Source organism: Lichenostomus cassidix, chromosome 4A (genome assembly GCF_008360975.1).
Source record: "Lichenostomus cassidix isolate B80296 chromosome 4A, HeHo_3.0, whole genome shotgun sequence".
Classification (NCBI taxonomy): Eukaryota; Metazoa; Chordata; class Aves; order Passeriformes; family Meliphagidae; genus Lichenostomus; species Lichenostomus cassidix.
This window is the reverse complement of record NC_139485.1, coordinates 7,077,848-7,100,264: the sequence shown is the minus strand read 5'-3', so window position 1 is coordinate 7,100,264 and position 22,417 is coordinate 7,077,848. Positions and strand designations below refer to the sequence as shown.

General features: G+C 37.9%; 1 protein-coding gene across 5 annotated transcripts in view; it reads right to left on the bottom strand.

Moving 5' to 3' along the window:
* Nucleotides 1-6: 6 nt before the first annotated feature.
* The window catches only part of MTM1 (myotubularin 1), a 37,920-nt gene continuing 15,509 nt past the window's right edge, over nucleotides 7-22,417 (bottom strand). For 3 of the 5 annotated variants that reach the window (XM_085060312.1, XM_085060313.1, XM_085060315.1), the window contains 9 exons: nucleotides 16,406-16,489; nucleotides 15,073-15,222; nucleotides 13,084-13,272; nucleotides 10,392-10,577; nucleotides 9,173-9,379; nucleotides 5,873-5,965; nucleotides 4,923-5,036; nucleotides 4,431-4,607; nucleotides 7-3,154 (listed from right to left, as the gene is read on the bottom strand). In XM_085060312.1, coding sequence (XP_084916438.1) covers nucleotides 2,987-3,154; nucleotides 4,431-4,607; nucleotides 4,923-5,036; nucleotides 5,873-5,965; nucleotides 9,173-9,379; nucleotides 10,392-10,577; nucleotides 13,084-13,272; nucleotides 15,073-15,222; nucleotides 16,406-16,489 — 1,368 coding nt within the window. In that variant the 3' untranslated portion in view covers nucleotides 7-2,986. The remainder of the gene's footprint in view (nucleotides 3,155-4,430; nucleotides 4,608-4,922; nucleotides 5,037-5,872; nucleotides 5,966-9,172; nucleotides 9,380-10,391; nucleotides 10,578-13,083; nucleotides 13,273-15,072; nucleotides 15,223-16,405; nucleotides 16,490-22,417) is intronic. The other 2 variants (XM_085060314.1, XM_085060317.1) reach the window with 2 other exon arrangements.

Below are 22,417 nucleotides of genomic sequence, written 5' to 3'. Positions count from 1 at the left end.
AAAGAGTTCAGCACTGACATCTTTATTTTCTCCTCCCCGCACGTACACGGCAGACGGATGATGTTCGCGGCTCTCCCCCTCCCCACCCAGGCCCGGCTCCAGAGGAGTCCCGCGGTATCCAGGGAGAGCAGCCGGCACGGGTAGTGAGGAAGCAGTACTGAGGAGATCCTGCGCTGTTACAGATAATGTTTTCTCATGCATGACAATGCTCGCCGGGAGACGACACCTGAACTCAAGGCAGAGGTTAACAATACATCAGAAGGAGGTAGCACACAAGTCATGTCTTGGGTACAGCCGTAACAGTGATGCTGGGGAGAAGGCTAAGGCATGAGCAAATAAAGAAGGCATTCAAAAAATAACCTAAGTAAGTAACTGAAGCCCAGCACAAAAACTACGTTATCTCCTCAGGTCCATGGAAGGAAGAATACAAAAAACCTAAACTAGCATTCCAAGACGGACATTTCTTACGGGATACTGTGCATTCATTGCTGGTGGTGTTAACACCCCAGCTCTGCTTTTTCACCCCTCCTAGAAAAGGCACTCAGCGCCTGGAACTGTCTTCTTCACCACCTCAGAAGCTTCCCCAGGTGTGCTCCTGGCAGGGAAGAGGCTGCAGTGTGCACAGAGGACAGGACATCTGTGCAGAACGACAGCCTGGAGCACCCAGTTATGGGGGAAGGAGAGAGATGTTCTGTTAGCATTGATGAATTCGTATGCCTACATTCACAAGTAGTATTTTCCAGAATATATCGGATTAGAACCACCCTTGTGTTGGTCTAATATGTAAAAACAGAATTAAAAACACGTATCTTATCTGCTGACTCGAAAAATTCCAAGCCTGCACAGAGCCATGTTAGAGAGCTTCAAAGACAAATTCAGCTGAACAGTAATATGAACAATGTAGTATGTAATGAAGTAAGTGCAAAAAGATCCTTTCCATTATATTACACTTTCCCAAATGCAGTAGGTTATCATGTAGTGTTTACACAGTAAAAACTATTAGATTTTCAGAACTTTTTCACACTGCTCAGAGATGTCACCAATATGTTAAACTCAAATACAGAAGCTTTAAATATTCTAATAAAAATAGCTCTTTTTTTAATAAACCACAAGTAAGTAGAAGGCAAATATACCAGAGTATGCATAGCTTTCAAAATGTAAAGCACATCATGAACAACTGAGTATCCTTCTTCATTTATCTGATGTGATGAATCTTATTTACCTTAACAAGTCAAGATATGGGGACAACGTTGTTTTGCATATACATACTGGAGAGCATAGATGGGAGAATGAAATTTAGAGGACAAAAGTCATCTAATCCTGCGTATTTAGAACACGTATGCTGTATGCTCTGAACTTCCCTGAAAACATAGTGCAACTCAGTGCATATACTGAATTAAATCCAGAGGCGGTATACTTTTATTCCCTTGAAAAAATACTGTTTTAAAAATATTCAATGTCCTCTAAACTTTGACTTATTTTATGGAACTATAGCTTTAAATTTAGTTTTCATATGCAAAATATTTACACTTTATAAACCTGCAGAATTTCTAATAAACTATATTATATATACTTACACAAAACTTAATTTATATATAATCCTATCATATCTTGCAGATCAAAACTCACCACATGTACAATAATTTACAATGACAGAAGCCTCAAGCATCAAAATATCTCCTTTAAAATAATATTAGAGTCCTCTACAGATTCTGAATTGCAGTATTTCCTGGATTGCCTGAATATCATTCAACTTCTGAGAATATGCAAAATTTTAATTAAATATCAAGAGCAAAATATGTGCTGTCATAAGAAATGCTTGCAACTATTTAAAAAATACCTGAAAGGAACAAATTAAAGATTTACAAAAAGCCTCTGAAAGGCAGGCTTGAAACTAGAGCTCACTTGAATGTTCAATATAAGTGCACACACTATATGCAAATCTTGGATACCGAAGCCCCTTAAATACTTAAGAATAAAATTGCTGAACAGAAATTAAATTAAACTGTGAAGTATAAATGTACACACTTTCAAAATTATTTATAACTGAGAGGTTTTGCCTACTTTGGTATAAAAGCTCCTTTAAACAGGCACATTTACTTTAAGAAGACAAACAAGCTTTAATACTATGGCTATTGCTGGATATTTAAGCAATGTCTCTGTGGTTCCGTTTTTAATTATATAAATCTTCTTTAGAAACATTTTATTCTGTATTAATACAAACAACCAATACTGCCCACAGTGATCATTTGTACTATACTTTAGTGCTGAACAGCTAGCCCAAATAGAACTTCTCGGAATCCAGTACAATTATCATTTGTTCTTTAAAAAAAAATAAAATCTATTTACAATAAAAAAGGGTTTTTTTAAATTTTGGTATCTACTGAGCTATTTGAATTTATTTAGAAGCATATCATTGGAATGCCTTCCATATTTCTGTTTTTTTCACAAAAGGAAAATTTGGAATTCTTGGGTAACCAGAAAGTTTCAACACTGCTCTCTGAAATCTTACCAATAGAATTTATTTTCCTCTCATGAACTCCACAAATGTATTCCTAACAGGAATACACATACCTAATTTTTATACAATGTGAATATTCCTATTGCCATTAATGTGTTTATTCATGACATGTAAGACTGAGCATGAATTTCCTTACAGGAAAATGACCTACAATAAATTAAAGCATTCTTATGAAAACAATAAATCAATTTAATACCAATTGTACCAGACCTACCAAAATAACTCTAAAAGCCCTCCACAGCTATGAATTGATTAATAATGTTCCCAGTCCACAGGTTCTGAAAGGCACGTAATCGAAGAGTTGGGTTTGTTTGTTTGCTTTGAAGTCCTCCTCAAATGAAGACAGTCTAAAATAATTTGTGTTAGGACAGTCTAATGTAAGGCATTAGAATATTCCTCTTTATGCTATAGATCTATGTTAAGCACCACTTGCTATGACAGTATAGAAAGAAGCCAACATTTTCTTCAAAAATGTGTTTGTACATGGGACATCATTTGTGAGGGAGATGTTGATGAGGCTGATGAATTGGATATCTTAGAATTATTTGTGATCTGTAGCTCTTCAAGTCTCCTGATATAATCATCACGCAATGCAAGGAGCTCCATGTAACGCTGCTCCACGGGGTTTGGCTGCTAGAAAGAGATCCATGTTAGTCTTAGCACTTCACTCCAACTACTTGCACACAGGCTGCTGGAGCATCCAGGGCTTCCTGGCAGGTGTAGCAAGTCGTAGCTAAACAGAAATACTCATTTCTGTACCTGAGAGCCCTCTGCCTTCCAGCTGTCTCCCCCAAAGTTAATCTTTGCACAAAACCTTTCCTGAACAATGGCAATCTTGGCACAAAACCTTTCCTGAACAATGGCAAAGTGCATTTTTAAGTAGATCTACAGCTAATTTGCATGTCTTATAATCCTTCACTTTCTAAAATAAATCTCTGGATTCACCTTTTGCAAAACACCCTCATCTTTCACAACAAGCAACAAATGCTTTAAAACCAGAACTTCAAATTAAAATAGGCAACATACTTGTAAAATGCCATTGCAAACTGCCTGCCTTTCCTGAAGCCTCTAAAGTGCAGTAAATAATACAGGAGATCAGCTGTGGAAAAGGAAGTGTATTGCTTGAAAACTACTGACTCATTCCAAGGGCTGGACTGTGAAGACTGCTTCTGTTAAGCAAATTGCTCCTCTATCTTCTCCTACTCAAACCTCCACAAGTTGATAAGGACAAAAAGTCTCTGTACACTATCTTTATGTGCCACATGGCTGAGACTTCTAGCAAGACTGCAACAAACATTGTGTGTCTATTTGCATTAAAAGCACAGAACTGAACTATGTATCATTTGATAAAAGCTTTTTAGGACTCCCAGTCTGATCCACTTGTATAATTTTCAATAAAGGCTTTCACCCACAGTGTAAACAATGCTGGGTCAAAGTTACATTAAAAAATTAAATCTTACCATCAATACATATAGTTTTGGAAGAGAAAGGACTGAATAGGTCATTTCATTTGTAAACCACTTCCTACCCTCTCTCAGAAAAAGGAGAAAAATCAAGCAAATGCTACTGTGTTTGTGTTGCTACTGTCCCAGCTCTTCAGGGATCAGCAAGCCCTATTTCTAAGCATTGTCATTCAGGATTTAGTAGCATTGAATGCCCTTAGATATGTGTCCAAGAAAAAGGGCTAGAAAGAGCTCAAAGATGACTTGCTACTGAACAGCGAAATAAGTTCAGTGAGCTAACAAGAAAATGAAATTATTACTTTTGCTTTTTTTTCCTCCATCTTTACAAATATAACTTTAAAAACCTGAACAGATTACAGGCACTGCCTTACAAATCAGTTATGGCACAAAATCCGCATTTCCAAAGTCTAAAAGCATTTTCTGTACACTACAGAGAATTTACTTACCTGTTGCCGAATCCTTGGGTTCCACCTGATGTAGTAATTGACCCAGAGCTCTAAATGCCGCATGCTGGCTACTGGATAGAGTGCTCGATTTAGCTCTTTACTATAAAAAGGATTGGTGTATTTAGATTTTTCACTGTTTATCAAAGACCATAATGATAACGTTTTCTCAGCCACTTTCTAAAATGAAATTGAAATAAGAACAGTAAATATTTGCATAAAATCAAGAAATCCATCATAGAAGCCATGGTTACATGCTAAAATTAATACACTTCTGGTTTCCTTAGAAGCATAACACATAACTGTATTAGAAAGATTCCAAACCCAGTGCTTGACAAGTATTTTAGTGACCACATGGCACTATTCTATAAGAAAAAAGCCAGTTCAAGATCACTGTCTGCAAGGACTATAACCAAATGCAATACAATCAAAACCTTTTGTAAGCACCTAGAGTGAAGACAGCAATGCAATTAAACAATTGGTGATTTGACTAACCTCTTTTTCTCTGACAGACTCGCTGTTATACAAGAAAGTGCCAAACCGGCAGCTGTACAAGTGATCCAGGATTGTAATCAGAAACTGCTCATTGAATTCAAAGGCCGTAGGAAACTAAAACCAGGAAAGACAAATTCATTGTTTACATGGAAAAAGTAGGGAATATGCACATGCCCCAGTTAAAAGGCTAAAGGTAGAGTTTAGAAGCCTGAATACATCTACAAATCATTTTTAAGGTAATACGTTCATGTACTTTATAGCAGACTAAGTGTTCAGATGACACAAGGTCTTCAACTTTCTCAAACGAGCCACTGAAAAAACTCTTCTCAAAATGTTCTACCTGCCTTTAATTCATAAAAAGAATAAAATACAGAGTGGTTACACATACATTTTTACTAGCAAAGCAGAATAAGATATCTACAGTGCACTGTTACAGTGCAGCACCATACAGGAAAATTAAGTTCCTGATCCTTGGCCCTAAATGGACTAAGTTCGCTGCTTTGTTTCATTACTTATTGACCATACAATGTTTAAATCACAGCACTCAAAAACCTCTCTAGCTTCCTTTTTAAGCATTGACAAAACAACATGTGTCCCTGCAGTTCAAGGGACAGCTTCACAAAATGGTCAAACAAAACAACAAACCCCATTAAGGCAGCTGGATGCAATTCCTGTAAAAGCTTTGTCCTGGGTATGAAACATCCCTCAGTATTTGTCCGAGAATCCTGTATCCAAGAATACCAGTTGTCCCTGCACAACCACTGCCATGTCCAGCAACACAACCACAGCTTGTATGTCACTTTCAGAAAAGTAAATATATTTTTTTTACTACAGGTCAGATCAGAGGGGTATGCTGTCCTCTTCAAATACTTTTTAAAAAAATAAAGATGTAGGGTTTTAATTCAGTAGTCTCTTCACACTGTTACCTTCTGAAGAACAACACAACGTACCTGTTTAGACATCTGCCACACACAATCAATAAACTGGAGAAAGATGGGTGATCTGTCTGCATCAGCATGATTTTTATCACCATGGCCTATTCTCTGAAATGAAGCAATACAGCCTCCTGTTAACTGAAACAGGCTATTTTATGGCAACAGATATGGTTTCTTATTTTGTACTAGAGCATTAATTCTTTTGCAATAAAGCAACTGGTGTTGTAATTTCAACATTAGTTACTGCACCAAGGAGGAGATATTCAGATATAGAGAAATACTGGAAAGCTGTTCCAAAGATGTCTGAAAAAAAATCCAAAGTGATAATTGGTTCTGTTATAAAAACCTGCTGTTGGACAAGCAGAATTGTTGAAGCATCCATTACTTAACAAATTACCAATACATATTCTGAAGTATATTTACATGGTAACAAAAAGCCAAATTACGTACTTTATCTTTTCTATTTTAAGCCACTGCAGGACCTAGATCAAACTATCCACATATGATCTCTTCCCCCTCCACACTTGAACCTCAACATTCACCCTGGAGTAGGAGGCAAGCATGAACAAGATCAAGGAAACATTCATGTTCTTGACACAAAATTAACGCAGATTTTTAAAGTTTGTGTGAGCCCCTTATTCTGAGGAGTCCAAAGTAACAATCAAAGGAATTTGCCCTACAGACAAAAAGTAGATTTGGTAAAGCTGTTTACTTCCTTCTTGCATTTGATAGATGAGAACAACTAAGAGATTCAGGGAATTCACTCCATAATTCTGTTTGAATGGACTTGCCTGGAGGAGACAAAAGAAGAGCATGTATGTTGACCTAAGATGTTGTCTATCTGTCTGTAAGATAGCAAGCTTAATGCCTCAAGGACATGAAAAATCATAAAAGCAGTACACTACTCTGTACAATGGCTTGCAAGATAGTTTAAAATTATAGAATTGAATGGCAGGAAATACAGGGAGATGAGGGATTGCAGCTGAACTCAGTAAACAGCAACAAATGACTAGAAAAGCACTACAAAGCAGACAAACAAATTGGCTTCCTGCTTTTCCGTTTTCATGGTTTGAAATACTTGTTATCCATTAAGAGTGATATATGTGTTTAGTAAGGAGTGAAAGTCTGTCCATTTCCACTACAGTTAGCAGTTTCAGGATGTCTGAGTATCTTCCAACTATAATTATGTCTCTTATTTCTTATATTAGAATGCATAATTTGAATTGCATTCCACATAACAAGAAAATTTATCATCTGGAGAATGCATTAAGTTCACACATAGAAAAGTTGGGATACAGAATTCCTTTTCAACAAGGAAATTTATTGCTCACCTCATTAGACATAAAATAGGGAGAGGAATTATTTAGTCTTTTATCATAGAACAGTTAAGATTGGAAAAGACCTTTAGGATCATTGAGTCCAACTGTTAACCCAGCACTGACTAGTCCACCACTAACCCATGTCCACAAGCACATCACATCTTTAAAATCCCTCCAGGGATGGTGACTCCACCACTTCTACAGAACACTCCAGAAAACACCAACCTTCGCTATAAGCTCAATAACCCATCAAATAAAAATTTACAGTACTCTCAGATTACAGCAGATGGCTAAAGAGTAGCTTCAACTATTTCCACAGATTGCTACTTGAGTGAGCAAGTTGGGAAAATAAAATAGCAGTTTAAGCAAAAGCAGCTACTTAAATCATTCTTATTGCTGCTACATTGTCAGACATGAACCAATGGACTGAGCAAGTCATCTGGAAGGGGTGCCAAGTCCTGCCGCACTATTAGGAGAAAAACATCTGTTGAGGGGGAACAAAATCCTTTGATTACCCAACTAAAATGGAGGGTTTAATAAAAAGAACCACAGATTATTTGAATGTATTAATAATGATGAAGAACACACGGATCTCTCTTTTTAAGCTTTGTGTTAAACCACAACACGTGTTTAACTACAAGTCTCTGAGTTACACCATCTAATTTTATCTGCATCCTGACTCTTACTTTCTTTTAAAATACAAAATAAAATATGAGAATAAAAAGTCAAGCCACTGGCTTCACATTTGCCTGTGGCTGTACCAAGATAGAATACTTAAAGCTTTATAAAACATATCACTACTAGAAGACCACAAGTAAGTACACAAAAAGTCAGACTACATCAGCTACCACACCCAAAAATCAAAATGCAAATCTCCTAAGCCTTAAAGCACCTTTAGAATGTAAAATCAAAAACTGTCACAGCCTACAAGCACCAGTAAATGATGAAGTGACTCATGCTGAGTAGCTATACATGGATTTCCAAATGATTGCAACACTGTTAATGTAGAACGGGCATGAAACACACACATAGGTATATGTTTGCATTTCTTGATTTTTTCCAGATTGCCTGTTTTCCCAATTTTAGCAATATTAAGTAATATCTTTAGAATATTCCATTAGGGACAAAATATCCACGCAAGTAACTTGTACTGAAATTGTAGAAACTTCTTACTGTGAATTACAAGGTTCAGCATCAATAAGAAATGCTGTTGTAATGTTTACAGTAGGTAACAGCACAGTCTCCCTGGCAACTTAATCTCCTTCTCCAGGTTCTTCATACAGATTCCCTGGTTAAATCGTTAGCTGCCACATTTAGTAGAAGTTCCACTAAAACTTTGAGAAGTTTTCTAACACAAACAGAATGAATAGGGTCCCGTCCAACTCAGAATATTCTGTGAATTTTTTCTGAAAATTATTCACATACCTGTGAAATATTAAGGACTTGCTATGGAAGCAACAACTTAAGCATCCAGAAGGCAACTGAACAGAAGCAGAGCCAGCATAACCAGTGAGAGCCTCTTGGGAGCTATTATGACAACCCCAGAGTATTTGGGAAGCAGCATGCAAAATCTCGCTTAAAAGTCACTGTCCAGACTCATTCATCTGCTTCTTGTAACATTTAGAACAATCCAAAGAGTCATGGAGAACCTTATGTCCCAGCTTTATCTAAACTTGAGCAGAAAAATTTGAGAGGACACAATTTTTCTGCCTCCTTATTTTCCTTGCTCAACAACCACAGAAACCCTTGCAATTCTGTGCTTTTAAAAGGATGCAAAGAACAACAACGAGTTCTCAGAGGAAGAAGAGCTAGAAAAATATTGACCAAAAAAGTTCAAAACTAAAAGCCTTGCCCAGTTTACCTGAAAATATAATAAATCCAAACTCCAAAATAACAAAAGGCATTATCAAACCCTAACGCAAAGTGAGCAGTTTAACACCAAAAGCTTTTCTGCAAGTTCATACTGCAGTCTTTGCTGTTATCTTCTAATTCTTACCGATGCAAACTTGTGGCCAAAGCTTATCCACTCTTTCTGCACCAGAACTTCAAAGCCTTCAATGGTTCTGTAGTAGCTGTCGAGCATGAGCATGGCCAGGGAGGTGAGCTGAGCCGTGCGGTCCCAGCCGTCGCTGCAGTGAACCAGCACCGAGCTGCGGCCTGATGACACCTTGTCTGCCACCTGAATGGCTCCTGTCAGCACCAGCTGGCCAGGAGCAACAGACACCAAACAAACAACACAGCTTATTTCTGCTCAAATCAGAACACTGCATTGATTTCTTTGTATCTGCACAGTATCTAAATTAATACTGTTTCTGTTAAAAGACCTGAAAAGGGCAGTGTAGTTATAATTGAAAAAGAATTTTCGAGGAGCTCAAGTGAATTTCTTGTATAAAAATAGAGAAACAGATTGGTTCTCTAATCCCTTAGTAAGATCAAATTCATCTCACAGCAAATTCTTAAAAAACGGGGCAGAAAACAGTAACCTTGATAAACCAAAGAACATAAGCTTCTTTTTCAAAGAAAGAAGGGATTTACCATAGGATATATTTCTAAAAATTCCATGTTCTTTCATTTGACTCGTTTCTTTGAACTAAATTACTGAATTATCTCAGTTGTTGGAAAAAGGAGCTTGCACCCTTCTAATATACTTCTTTTCCAAATATCAAATTAAAATGAAAATTTCATTAAGCAGGATTCATTACATAATACTAATTACTTTTGCACAGCTGTACTTGAGGGCAAAAGGTTCAAAGGTCAACTAGTAAGAACATTGGTGAATTACCAGCTTAAGTATTTTATTTGTGCTACCAGATGAAAATTACAGAATTTACAAATAAATTTACAAGATTTATTTTAAAAAATGTAATTCACAAAATTAAGTCCCATACACACTGATTAAAGTATTTACTAATATTTCACAATGACAGTTACCTGTAGGACTGTACTGCTAGAAACCACAATAAATCAGTTGTCACACATTTAAGCCAATCAGACTAAGAATGCATTCCTCTACTGAAGACATTTAACTTGAGCCAGACAAACACTGAATTTCACCTAGTGTTGTTTAGTAATGATATCTCATGGCATACTCTAAGATTAGTTGGCAAAAACAGTAGTCCAAGTAGTTTGATGTGTTCTAGGACTATTTCGAAGTCTAGCAAAGAAAGCAAGTCTGATTTGGACAAACATTTTTCAAACAATCGAGGAAAAGTTACCTTTATATGTTCTAACCAATGGGTTGATTCCAGACTTGACAACCAGTGTGATTCTTCCACATTAGGATAAACAATGTCCTTCAGCTTCTTCAAAGATTCCCGCATAACATGAATATTATGAATGTCCAAGAAGAAAAGTTCTGCATTGGGATATGCATCTTCACCTTCATATCCTCCCCCAGTTGCCTACAAACAAGAGATGTGAAATTAACTTTAGTCATATACACTCTTTTCAACAGAGTAGGAAGGGAGTGAATGTCATTTGACATTGAAATAGACAAAAGTGATAAAATGTTTGGCCGAGTAAAATTGAATTTAAGAATTCAGTTAAGAATAAGCTACCTTTTATTAAAAAATTATGTTCAAGAATCTTAGATACTTTCAGAAGTAAATTAGCAATAACATTAAAGTATACTTTAAGCTAACTTTTCTAACACTAAATTTTAGACAAAACTTGTATTTAGTCTGTTAAGATATTAAAGAGCCACCTAAGTAACAATCTGTTTTACTGCAGTTCTCTCAAAACATTCCACCACCAGCACAGCAGAGGATGTGCCTGGTCACAAAAGGAAGCAGAAAACCCACACATTTTAGGGACAATGCCACTGATGAGACTTTCCAAATACAGAAACATGAAATCATTTGGGTTGGAAAAGACCTTTAAGATCATTGAGTCCAACCATTAATCCAGCAGTACCAAGACCACCACTAAACCATGCCCCCAAGTGCCACATTTTTTAAAAATCCCCAGGGACAGTGATTCAACCACTTCCCTGGACAGCCTTTCCACAAATAAATTGTTACTGATATCAAATTTAAACCTCCCCTGGTGCAAGTTGGGGCCATTTCCTCTTGCCCCATCACTTGTTACTTGGGAGAAGAGCCTGACCTCCACCTGGCTACAACCTCCATTCAGGCAGTTGGAGAAAGTGATAAGGTCTCCCCTGAGCCTCCTTTTCTCCAGACTAAACATCACCAACTCCCTCAAGCTCAGAGGGCTGCAAAATTGCAGCATTTCAGTCAGGCAGCAAAAACACGCCATAAATTTGGATAAATAAATTTTGCCTTTATAAGCCATTGCAACCACCAACTACACATCAGACAAGAGCTCAAAGCACCATGCAGCTTTTTCCCACCAGTACCACCAATACTGCTGCACAGCAGCACAATATCTCTGTTCTATGCTCTGTCTCCTTTCTCAGATGTGGGATTATTATCAGACCTGCCAGGCTCTGCACTGAAAGAAGCAATAACTGTGTTTTTCTCTTTCCTTTGAGTATTATGAAGTCTTGGTGACCAATGATTGTAATTTCAGCATCAGGGCTACTGCAGCTCCTGACTGTGTGTCTTGACCTATGTACAAGCAACACAGGAATGCATGAGCAGCATAGCCCAAGAAATTGCTTAGACAAATCTTCACAGCTTTTCACAAATCCTTTCAGTGCTGATCAACATTGACTTGCACTTTTTATGTCATTTTCCCTCAGACCCAGAAATGTACCCTACTGCATCTACTGCTCTGACTGAGCATTTAATATTTAGACATATGAGGGGTTAATTAAAACCTGTGTATAACAAGTTTGTTTGTAAGACATTACCTTAAATTTTTCTTGAACAAACTCAATTTTTACACCATTTGTTTCAAAGATGTAATTGACAATCTTTCCACAAGGCAAACAGAAAGACCACATGTTTTGTTCACTCATAAAAATGCAGTGTGCAGAGGATAATGGGATTTGTACAGTCAAATGCTAACAACTGAGGCAGACCCTCAAAATACAAACCATCAGGTTAAAACAGCCCCTTAGGATAAAGTCTCTGAAAGAACATGTGCTACACACACAAACATAATAATAAAGCTTAACAAACTATATTCTGTATTATTGAGAAGGCAGCTGCACAGCTACAAATATGTGCACCTGATTTGCACAAACTACTAGTATTACTGTCCCCCTTGAGTTATTATTGTTCCTCTTCAAAGCAACTTAACATTTTCACCTCTCAGATGCAAACAAGTTTTACTATTTCATATTCCTTTTAGCGCAAACAGTGAAGAGGACTACTCATTTCACTAAAGTACCATCCGTTTCATTCCACAAAACTATTTGGAAGCTAGAATTCCTTCTCTCCAGATAAGCACACTTATCATTTCACTTAGATCTCAAACCTTCTTGAGGTCAGCTCTAATGCTCTTTGCTGTGCAGACACACACCTTCACTAATAAGTGCTACAGAGCATGTCCCCTTCATTTGTGTTTGAAGTTCCATGACTAAGGGACTATCCCCAGGCGTGGCACATTCTCATATGACAAAAGCATTAAACTTGTTTCCTTCACCACCACTCCCTAACATGGTTTTTTCATATAAAGATGGAGCACATCCCTGTCTACTGTGCTACCTCCCAGTGCAGAGTGGCGTCATGCCCAACTTCATTCCCATGCTAAGATCTGTGCTTGGCTGAGAACAGACATGGTAAAGTGTGTCTGGAAATCCATGTATGGTCCTGAAACTCTGCCTAGGGACCTACTTTAGACTGTCATATGCTTTCATAGTATTGAGGCTCAGTATTTGATTATGTAAATTTATCTATATTAAGATTACTGTTATTCCCCAAAACCTCCTCACAGAAAACTCCAAACTAAGTCTCCTCCTCATTCCCTTCAAAACTAAGTCTATTAAAAGCACCTGTTTACCTTGTTTGCAACTGCATTGACATTGGGTCTTGCATCATAGATGGTCAGTTTGGAGATCTGCCCGTTGGCCTCCCTGATGACATCAAGGTATCTTTCATCATCTTTATTCCGCTTGCCACTCATTCCAACCAGGGGCTGACTGCAGCGCATGATCACAGCCTGGGTCTCCGGATGAATCCATGAGAGAACCTGCTCACATGGCAAACACACATCAGAGGAAACTCATTTTACTAAAAAAATCATAGCTTAAAGCTGTATTCTCTTAAAATACACGGTATGAAAATTAACACTTTATTTCTTCAAAATAAAATTCCTTGACATCTCAACTGCTCTTAGTCTCATAAAATTTCGTAATAATCTTTAAAAGAGTTCACTGTCTTACGTATTTAATGCTTACTGAAATCATACTTACGTATACAATCCAATGTATTTTAATATTTTCCTACAAGTCTTAGGTTACACAAAAAATCCTGAAAAGTAAACTAGAAACAAACACAGCAATCGCTTCCAAAACCAAGAAACAGTTCAGAAGAATGAACTCATTGTAGAAATAGTGACTAAAATGCTCCAATTCTACAAGAACAACTTTTCCCTTTTTTTTGGATAAGAAAGGGAAGTTGAACCTTTCTGCAGTATCTTGAATGTTTTCTCTTCTCTTTAAGGCACATTTTGTTCCTCAGCCCTCTTTACAAAGAGAAGGCACTGGAGCGAAGCACATGCTGTCTTTGTTGTTCTGAGCCAGAGAGGACTTGCCACAAAAGAGACAGTGAGCTGCCCAGGGAACAGATGCAGTGCCAGAGATTAAAGATAAGCAAGAAACCCAAGAAGCAGGCAAAAAATGCAAATTCATTGTTGAAAAGTACTAAGAAACAGTATTCTCAACCACTCTGAAAGTTGTGGGTTACAGAATGAAAGAATGTCAAAGTTCAAAAAAAACCCCCAAAACCCAATCCTCAGAAAGTGCTCACTCCTGAAATACATCCCGAGGTGTAGATCAGAAACAAGACCTGCCAGTGTGTGTGGGGGGTGAGGATGAGTGGCTATTTCCTGACAAGAATGAAATTACTTTTTAAAATTACTATTTTAATAAAATTACTATTACCAAGGAAATTACTCTCACTGTACAGGCATACCAAAAGGCCTGTCATGAATTTTGAGGTGGCAGGGATGACACAGCTAGGTTATTAGAACTATATGCACAGGCTATACATTACACTGATGTATTCTATACACATTACATATTATACAGATATATGTGTATGTATATGTAGTAAATTTATAATTATAGGCCTAGTCTGTCAGTAAATACCGTATCTAATAAATATTTATCATATTGAGCTCTGCATCTGTTTGAAACTGAGATTCAAGGCAGCTTTCCCATACCGGCTAAGAATCCAGCATCTCTTCCAAGTTTGCCAAAGCAAAACAGTTAGAACAAGTATTGGGATACAAATATTAGTATTTTCTATAGTGCTGTAAAGAGCTGATACATAAAAATAAAAAACCTGTACAAATGGGCTTATCTTAAAATTCTACAGACTAAAAAGCCACAGAATTCACTAAAGAGACTAAGACATGAGGTCTTATTTTAGGATTGACCAGTGGAACTATGTTTGAATGCCATGTGGTTTCCTTGCAGGACATCATTTGTGATCACTTTTTATGGGCATCCAGGAACAGTAACCAGTGCAAATGGCAGTGTAAGGCTCATGCTTTATTCAAGGAAAATTGCACTGCTGGCCATTGTTACTGGGCAAGTCAAGTCAAAACCAATGAAGCTGTCATGGGTAATGGTTGTGGGGGAGAAACGGAAATGTGGCTTGGCCAAGACACCAGTTTCAAGCAGTGAAAACCACCAGCCAATCAAAACTATTCTGCTGTAACCATTTCCAAAAACAGCATCCTCTGTGTCATGTTCAGCAAGAACTTCTTTGGATGCAACTTAAAACTAGCTAGACCATCAGGCAAGTTCCACCACCTCATACTCACTGGGATTCTATTTCGGGACCTAAAGGCAGCAACTTTCTTGAGATCATCATCTGTTGCATTGTATGGCACGACCAGGAGCGATGGGTATGTGTCACACAGCCCGTAATGCTCGTTAATGAAAGTCACCCGCCACCGCTCGTTGGGCAGCCCCTGAAACACAACACAAAGTTTATCAGTGTGTTTTTGCCTGAACAAATAATAATTCTGCTCTTGAATTTTACATGACAGTATGGCCACATGGTGGCAACAACCTACCAATTTAACTAAGTACCGTTTCAAAACAATAGAAGCAAAAAAGATTACAAGATCACACAAACCAGCTCACTGCGGATGGATTCACAGCCTTTAACAGCTGCACAGCCATGTCATACCCTTATGTACAATTCTAGCTTTAAAGTAAGTTTCAAAAGAGTGACTGAAACTAGGAGATGTATTTCTTTAACTGTGGGACTGAGGAGAGAAAGTTACCTTCTCTCCTTCCTTAAAACTCTGCCTTTCAACCTTCCCTGGTGAAGAGGGACTGTGATCCTGAGTAGCTAGGGGAGGAAGCCACACTATAACCTTTTTTCCCTGTAGCCTGATACTACCCTCAGGTTAAAAGTAAGATTCAGGTTAACTTCCTAATTGAGAAAGAACAACTCCTAGTTGCACTCTGCTCAGTAAGGCATTTCCAGGAAACTGAGAAATACTGACAAATCCTCCACACATGCACAGTGGGGTTTGTGTGGGTGTTTGTATTTTACCTTTTTTGGGCCTTAGGCTTCTAAATCATGAACAAAAAAACTACAGAGGAAAAGAAAATTAAGGAAGTTCTTATTGTTTGCTATTTAATTTTTTTTAAATGTCATACTTAAATCAAATTATCTATCAGACATTTTAAAATGAAATTATCATCCCCTTTTATTGACATTTTTCCAAGATCACCTAAAGAGCAAGGAAGAATACTGACAGACATCTGTAATTTCTATAAAGCAATGCTGTTTCTAAAACAAGCTGCCTTTTTTTTTTTCCACTTCACTTTGGGAAGAACAAATCCAATCTGTGTTTAGGACACTACAGTTACATATTTGACACATTCTCCCTATCCTGTGCTCACTTAGCAGTGGCACATTGTAAGAGGCATCAATAACTTCCTTCAAAGAGCAAAGACTACCTTCCTGTGATAGTCTAAGTTTTTTTAAGGTTCCAGTGTTTTATTTATTTTCTTTACTTTTCTTCAAGTAGCATTTCCATCCTCTCCCAACAGCTGATAAGAGAAATGTACAAACAGTAATTCCTCTATGCAAGTTTGGAGATGCAAAAGCACCAGCCAATGGCAGCCGTGATAACTCACCTGTCTCCTGTATTCAGACATCGGGTTGTACACCATCCAGCCATTTTCAGGAAACTTCTCTTCATTTACAAAGGCAAAAAAGAGCTGTAAGATGTGAAAGAAGATTATTACACCAAACTCTGACTGCAAATGGCAAATGTGAGGGCTCATAATCAATTACACCCTAATGCTTGCCACAAAACAGGACTGACTGCTCCATGCCAGCCCCACTCTCTCCATTTATATCTGGTATGTGCCAGACTGTAAAGCAAAGAGCAACAAGTAACAATGCAGTTCTGCTAATGAAATAATGAAAATATAACAACATTTAGGAGGTGAGAGAGTAGAAATTATAAAGCTTAAGTGGTTGGATTTTTTCTTTTTTTACTGACAGAACGCTGAAATGTTTTACAGTGCTTTATTTCCTGTATTTCACATTATCACCAAATAAACAAACTACTGTCTTTCCACCAAACTTCTCCAATAGGTATAGCTTCAATTACTACATACAGTATCAGATGCTAAATTCCAAGTGTAAAAAGGTTTTAATTGCTGTTCATTGCTATCAGGAAGCAGCTGCCTTTCTGCATCCCCTCCCTCACTGATCCTTACTAAGAGAAATACAAGTTACTGTAAAACTCCATGAAAGTTAAAAAGTTGCTGTTGAAAATGAAATTATTAGCTGCTTGCTCTACCTATTTTTCACCCACTTTGTTGCTCACTCTCACAATTCACTTATACAACACAGCAGCCTCACTCAGCGTTCCAGCAAGCTCCTCACACCTTTTAGATTCCTTCTCCTTCCAACAAATTCCAACTGGGCTGTACTACCTAATTAACCCCCTTTCCTTCCCTTAGTTTGTTTCTAAAGTTTAGGATGAAAGCAAAAACAATGTTTATTTTAAGAATCTCCCTCATTGAGAAAATGGATTTGGTGGCCCACAAATTCTTTAGATGCCAAAAGGGGCATGGAACAAAAGGAGCATGAAACAAAGTTGTTTCCAAAAAGAAAAAAAAACACAGAAGAGGATGTGCTGTCCTGAGCTAACTGAGCAACAGCAGCCAGGGCAGAAAACACTCCAGAGCTCATCATAGCTCATCTGTAATAAAAGAGCTGTAAGTCTCCTAGCTATTCAAAAACATTAAAAAGAGAAACTGAATGCTAAACCGAACATAACACATCTGCATTGCTTTCACAGGTACAGAGCGGAACTGAGTGGAAATGCAGAAAACCCAGTAGGCAAGAAAAAGAAATTTGTGGTCTAAGGTGCCTTGATTCTGCTACAAAGGTCCAGAGAAAAGGCAATGCTTCAACCCTGAACCACTGTGCCTGTGGAAGAGGCTTTGGATCTCAGGAAGGCTCCAGGCAATTCTGCTCAGCCCAATATGCTAAACTGGTTTAAACACTGAACAGCTCAAATCAGAACACAAAACTGAATCCCCCTCAAAAGGAGAAGTTTTTCCTCATGTAGTTCAAGTAAATAAATATTTTATAAGGATGTTACTGCTCACTCAAGGTACTTTATCTCACTAGTTTTACAAACTGGAGTTTTAAATTAAATTACTATTTTAGAGCAAGAACAGTCATTGGCAAGTTTGTAGCACTGAACAGTGCATTCCCTGGTTTTGTTTTCTTTACCATTTTTAAAGGAGTAGACCTTCAGTGCAAGTAAACATTACAAATTCTTTTGACTAAGTAAATTGCTACCAAGTGGTATGGAGGGAGAGATGAGATGAAGAGAGATGGACTCTATCAGAAAAAACACCCATTCCATTAGAAGTAGATACAAGTATCAAAACTTAAGAAAAAAAAAAAGTTGTTGAATTGCAAACAAGGAATCCAGCAAAATGGAAGTATCACTATCTGAAGCAGTAGATCCAACTGATTTGCTGAACTATTAATAAACAGCTACACACAAGAACCATCCCCTCCTCCCAAAGGAATTTGCTATACCCCAAAGAGCAACTATGCTAAGAATTCACCAAGGACCCAGAGACAAAGGAGAATCTTTTAACAGTAGGAAACAGAAACACTGGAATCCTAACAGACCACTTAAAAGATGTTTCGAAGACAGGAATAAGTTTTTTATTTAAGTTCCTACTTAGTGCAAGTTTCCTCATGAGAACCTAAAAATCACCCAGCTGAAGCCCTGGTAAGTAAAACTCGTGAGTTTATTACAGTGCACTGTGATAGGTGTTACATATAACAGGTTTTTACTGAGAAAAATAAAAAAAGATGTTGTTCCAAACTAAAAATAAATGGCAGCTATGCTGCTTGTGTCACCCACAAAAAATCCACAAGACATCAGACAGAAAAGTGCATTTTTTTCACCTTTTAAAAACCAGGGTTGAATTTATTATGCATGAGGGGATAGATTGAATTCTTTCTGAAAGAACAATGTCCAACTATGTACAGCATGATTAATTTAAAACGCTTGGCTACAGCAGCTTTACCACATCTGCTACAAAAGCTTTCAGTCACACAGCCCACAACTATTTAGGTGGACAATTATGCTTCATCAGTTTTGTTGACATTCCAGGTAGTACAAATTCTTCCTACGTTGCTCAATAAAAAAAATTCATTAGCACGATTACAGATTAAATGCAGTATGCTTGTACATGTATGTCTTGATCAACTTAATGCTGCTGAAGTTTTCACCTCACAGTGCATGAAATCTGAATGCAATTCTACAGTGCAGCAGGCAAATGGGAAGGAAACATTATGCCATTCAATAGAATATGCATAGGTTCTCTTATCATTTGATGTAAGATTTGAGAGATGTTATCTTAGTAAAACTATGTGGCTTAGCTTTTTGGGGATACAGGTTCCTTCACATCAGAGCCCCTCATACACACTTATTTTCATGTGGGGATGAAAGCAGGGAGGTCACTCCATTGCCCACAGGCATTCAGTACAGACCAGCTGGGTGTGTATTTATATCCTTCAGATGCAGAGGGCAGAGGAAGGTCGGAGAAGAACGACATGAGCAGCTCTTGGAATCGCACAGCCCCACAAGGCAGAAAAGGCCTGCCAGCCTCTCTCAGGGCACCATTATTCACACAGCAAAGGCTTTCAAATATCAGAATAATAAAAAGCTGGCCAGTTCCAAGCCTTCTTCACACATCTTCTCTTCACATCTATGGTACCTCCCAGCTAGATGTTCCTTCTCCCCAAATAATATTTTAGGTACTCTTGAGTCTCCACACTGATCTCCACTCATTGCTTTCTTTCCTCCACACACAAACTTCCATTCCCTTCTCTCATTGTTATTCCTGCCTCTCCAACAAAAACCTCTTCTCCACAGCTCCTGCTGCGTCCAGACTATCTTCCTAGGAATTCAATCAACTGCAGCTCCATCAGATGTGTTCAGATTAGAGTGGAAATTAAAAAACATAAAACCTACATACAAGAGATACTCAGGTTCAGGACAGTAAAATAGAAGTTGGGTTTCATTGTGCGGTTTTTGAGATCATGAATAGGTTTTTCAAAGCCAAGAATGCATAATCAAAATGCAGAACTGTGGTCTGTACAGGTGCACCTGAGCCAACTCTCTATTAGTTTGGTTGGATGCTAAGGACAAACAGCAGCACAAGTTTCAGGCAGACTGCCTGCTCAAAACATAACTGTTTCAGGCTGCCAGCCTGAGCTGGTCTCCCTGCTCTCAGCACTGAGACTGCCTAGCTGAAAGTTACTGAAATAAAACGCAGATATCATGGTGCTGAACGATCTTATAAAAATGATTATGTCTAGTTTCATGATAGGATCAGGAAGCGAAGCAGCTGCTATTTAGAATCTGAAGTAGAGACCAAATATATTTCATCTTTTGTGGTGTATTAAAACATCTACTTTGGGGGGTTTTTCTATTTTGGTTTTACTTTTTCAAACTTTTCAAAAAAACCACTTTTAGCAACAACTTTCTTTCAATTAGCACAAGTTTGTAAATGCAACAGAGGATTAGCAACAGCAGCTGTTTGCTCCCCATCAACTAAACCATCAGTCAGATGAGCTAGCGTATTTTACTTTAAGTTGCTGATTCAAGGAGATTTGAACCCAACCTATGCTCAAACTGGAGATAAACAAGAATTAGCTTCTGGAACTAAGCACAAAGGACAATGCTGAGGCACTGAGGAACAATTGTGAACAGAGCTGTGATTTATTATAGGCTCTCAAACGCTGCTGTTGGGATGGTGATGGAGACAAGTCTTGAAAACAGTAAGTACACTCCACTCAAAAATAATATTTTGGGTTTTATTTACCATCCATTTGCATGAGAATGGTACAGCATGAAGAAAACAGAAGCAAGGCATCTCTACCAGTTCCTGCTTCGGATCAGCTCTTAAGATATAGTTCCACTACAACTGAAAATCAATCACATAAAAGTCAGATATAAAAAACCAAAAATACGGACAGAAATCAGGACAGTGAAGATTTTGAACTTTATTATCCTGATCATACCTGCTTTCTACTGCAGAGCTGTAAAAGCATCAGTGCTGCTGAACCAGCTAAGACAAAGGATGCAGTTCCACAAGATGGTCTGAGCTAAATTAACATTTTAACATTGCTAAAAATGGGACATCCCACTCTTTTTTCTCCTGCCTGCTTCCTGTTCTACTCACATGCTGTTTCTTGCACTGGTTCTGATGCATACTGATTTCAAACCAGGTCTCCTCAAATTATTAAAAGCAGCACAAGACTAACCAGAACATTTCGTACTGGATAAGTGAGTTCAATTGGCTTACTTAGTGATTATACAAATATCACGTTGGTATTAGAAGAATAATCAACTACATGTCTGAAAGGTAGAGAGGAGACCAGAAAATAACAAGAGGGCAAAGCTTTTATTTTTATCTCCTAGCTTTAGTTCTTTTCAGTTTCCTATCTAGTTCATCGTGCAGCCTCAAACCCATGCAAGAAAAAGCAAGGCAGGAATGGAAAACCAGGCAGAAACACTCACCTTTGGCAAGTTTAAACTGCTTGCCAAAATACATTGAAAGCACACCAAAAAAATCACACACTTGTTTAGCTCATGGTTAAGGGCTCATCCACACTGTGATGTTAGAAAATAAGGACAAGTGCAACTTCAGATGTAAGACAGGCTAACTTCCCTCCAAAGTAATCCAAATTTCTAACGGGTACGCCCTGCTTCAGACGAAGCTATGAGACAAAGTACAGCCACACATCACACTGTCACTGTCTTCCCAACTTCAGTGCTTTACTGAATCCAAGGGCCAAATTACTACTGCCTCAACCAAGACTTTAGTCATTAAGCATAATTTCTGCTGGCAAGTGGCCTTCCACACAGGCCATATAATGATGAGCTTTACTAGGTTCTACAGGTCCAGCAAATAAAGCAGGAAGTGGACAACTCCACACATTACTCACTGCCATCACTAGACAGGATCTCCGGGTCTTTTTGGATGACAAAACGTAATAAAAGTTCACATCTCATCACCAAGTTATTCAAGCCCTTTAGTTAGATTATCCCACAAGGCACTCTCCTAAGTCAGTTACAACTTGATTTTCCCATATTCACTACATACATTCCTCAAAAAAACCAATTCTTTAGCATGAGAATGTGGATGAGATTGCATAGGCATGATGGAATCTAGAATGCAGGAAATATTCAATAATACACTTGATTGTGCCCCAGATCACCCAATCTACAGTCCTGTTCCAAAAGAAGCCATTTTTGACCTGAACCTCTCTGTAACTTGGTATTTCCACATGAAGCTTCCTCTTTTCCATCCTATTTCCAAAGTCCATATATCCTGTCATGCTTTCAATAATTTTCTATCTTAAAATGGATAAAATGGCAACAGGAGAGTTAGAGATACATTCACTTCTTTAACAACCCTCATCTTCTTTGTTATTACAATTCCTCATCTCACACCTACCCAAATGCAGAAATTTGTTTAATTTCTAAAGGCCTATTTGCCAAGACTGCAAAATATTCTAAGCAAAAGCATTTATTTTTCCTTATGCTTTCATTCTGCAGCTTGCAGACAGAAAAATTTCTGCAGGAAACTTTTGAA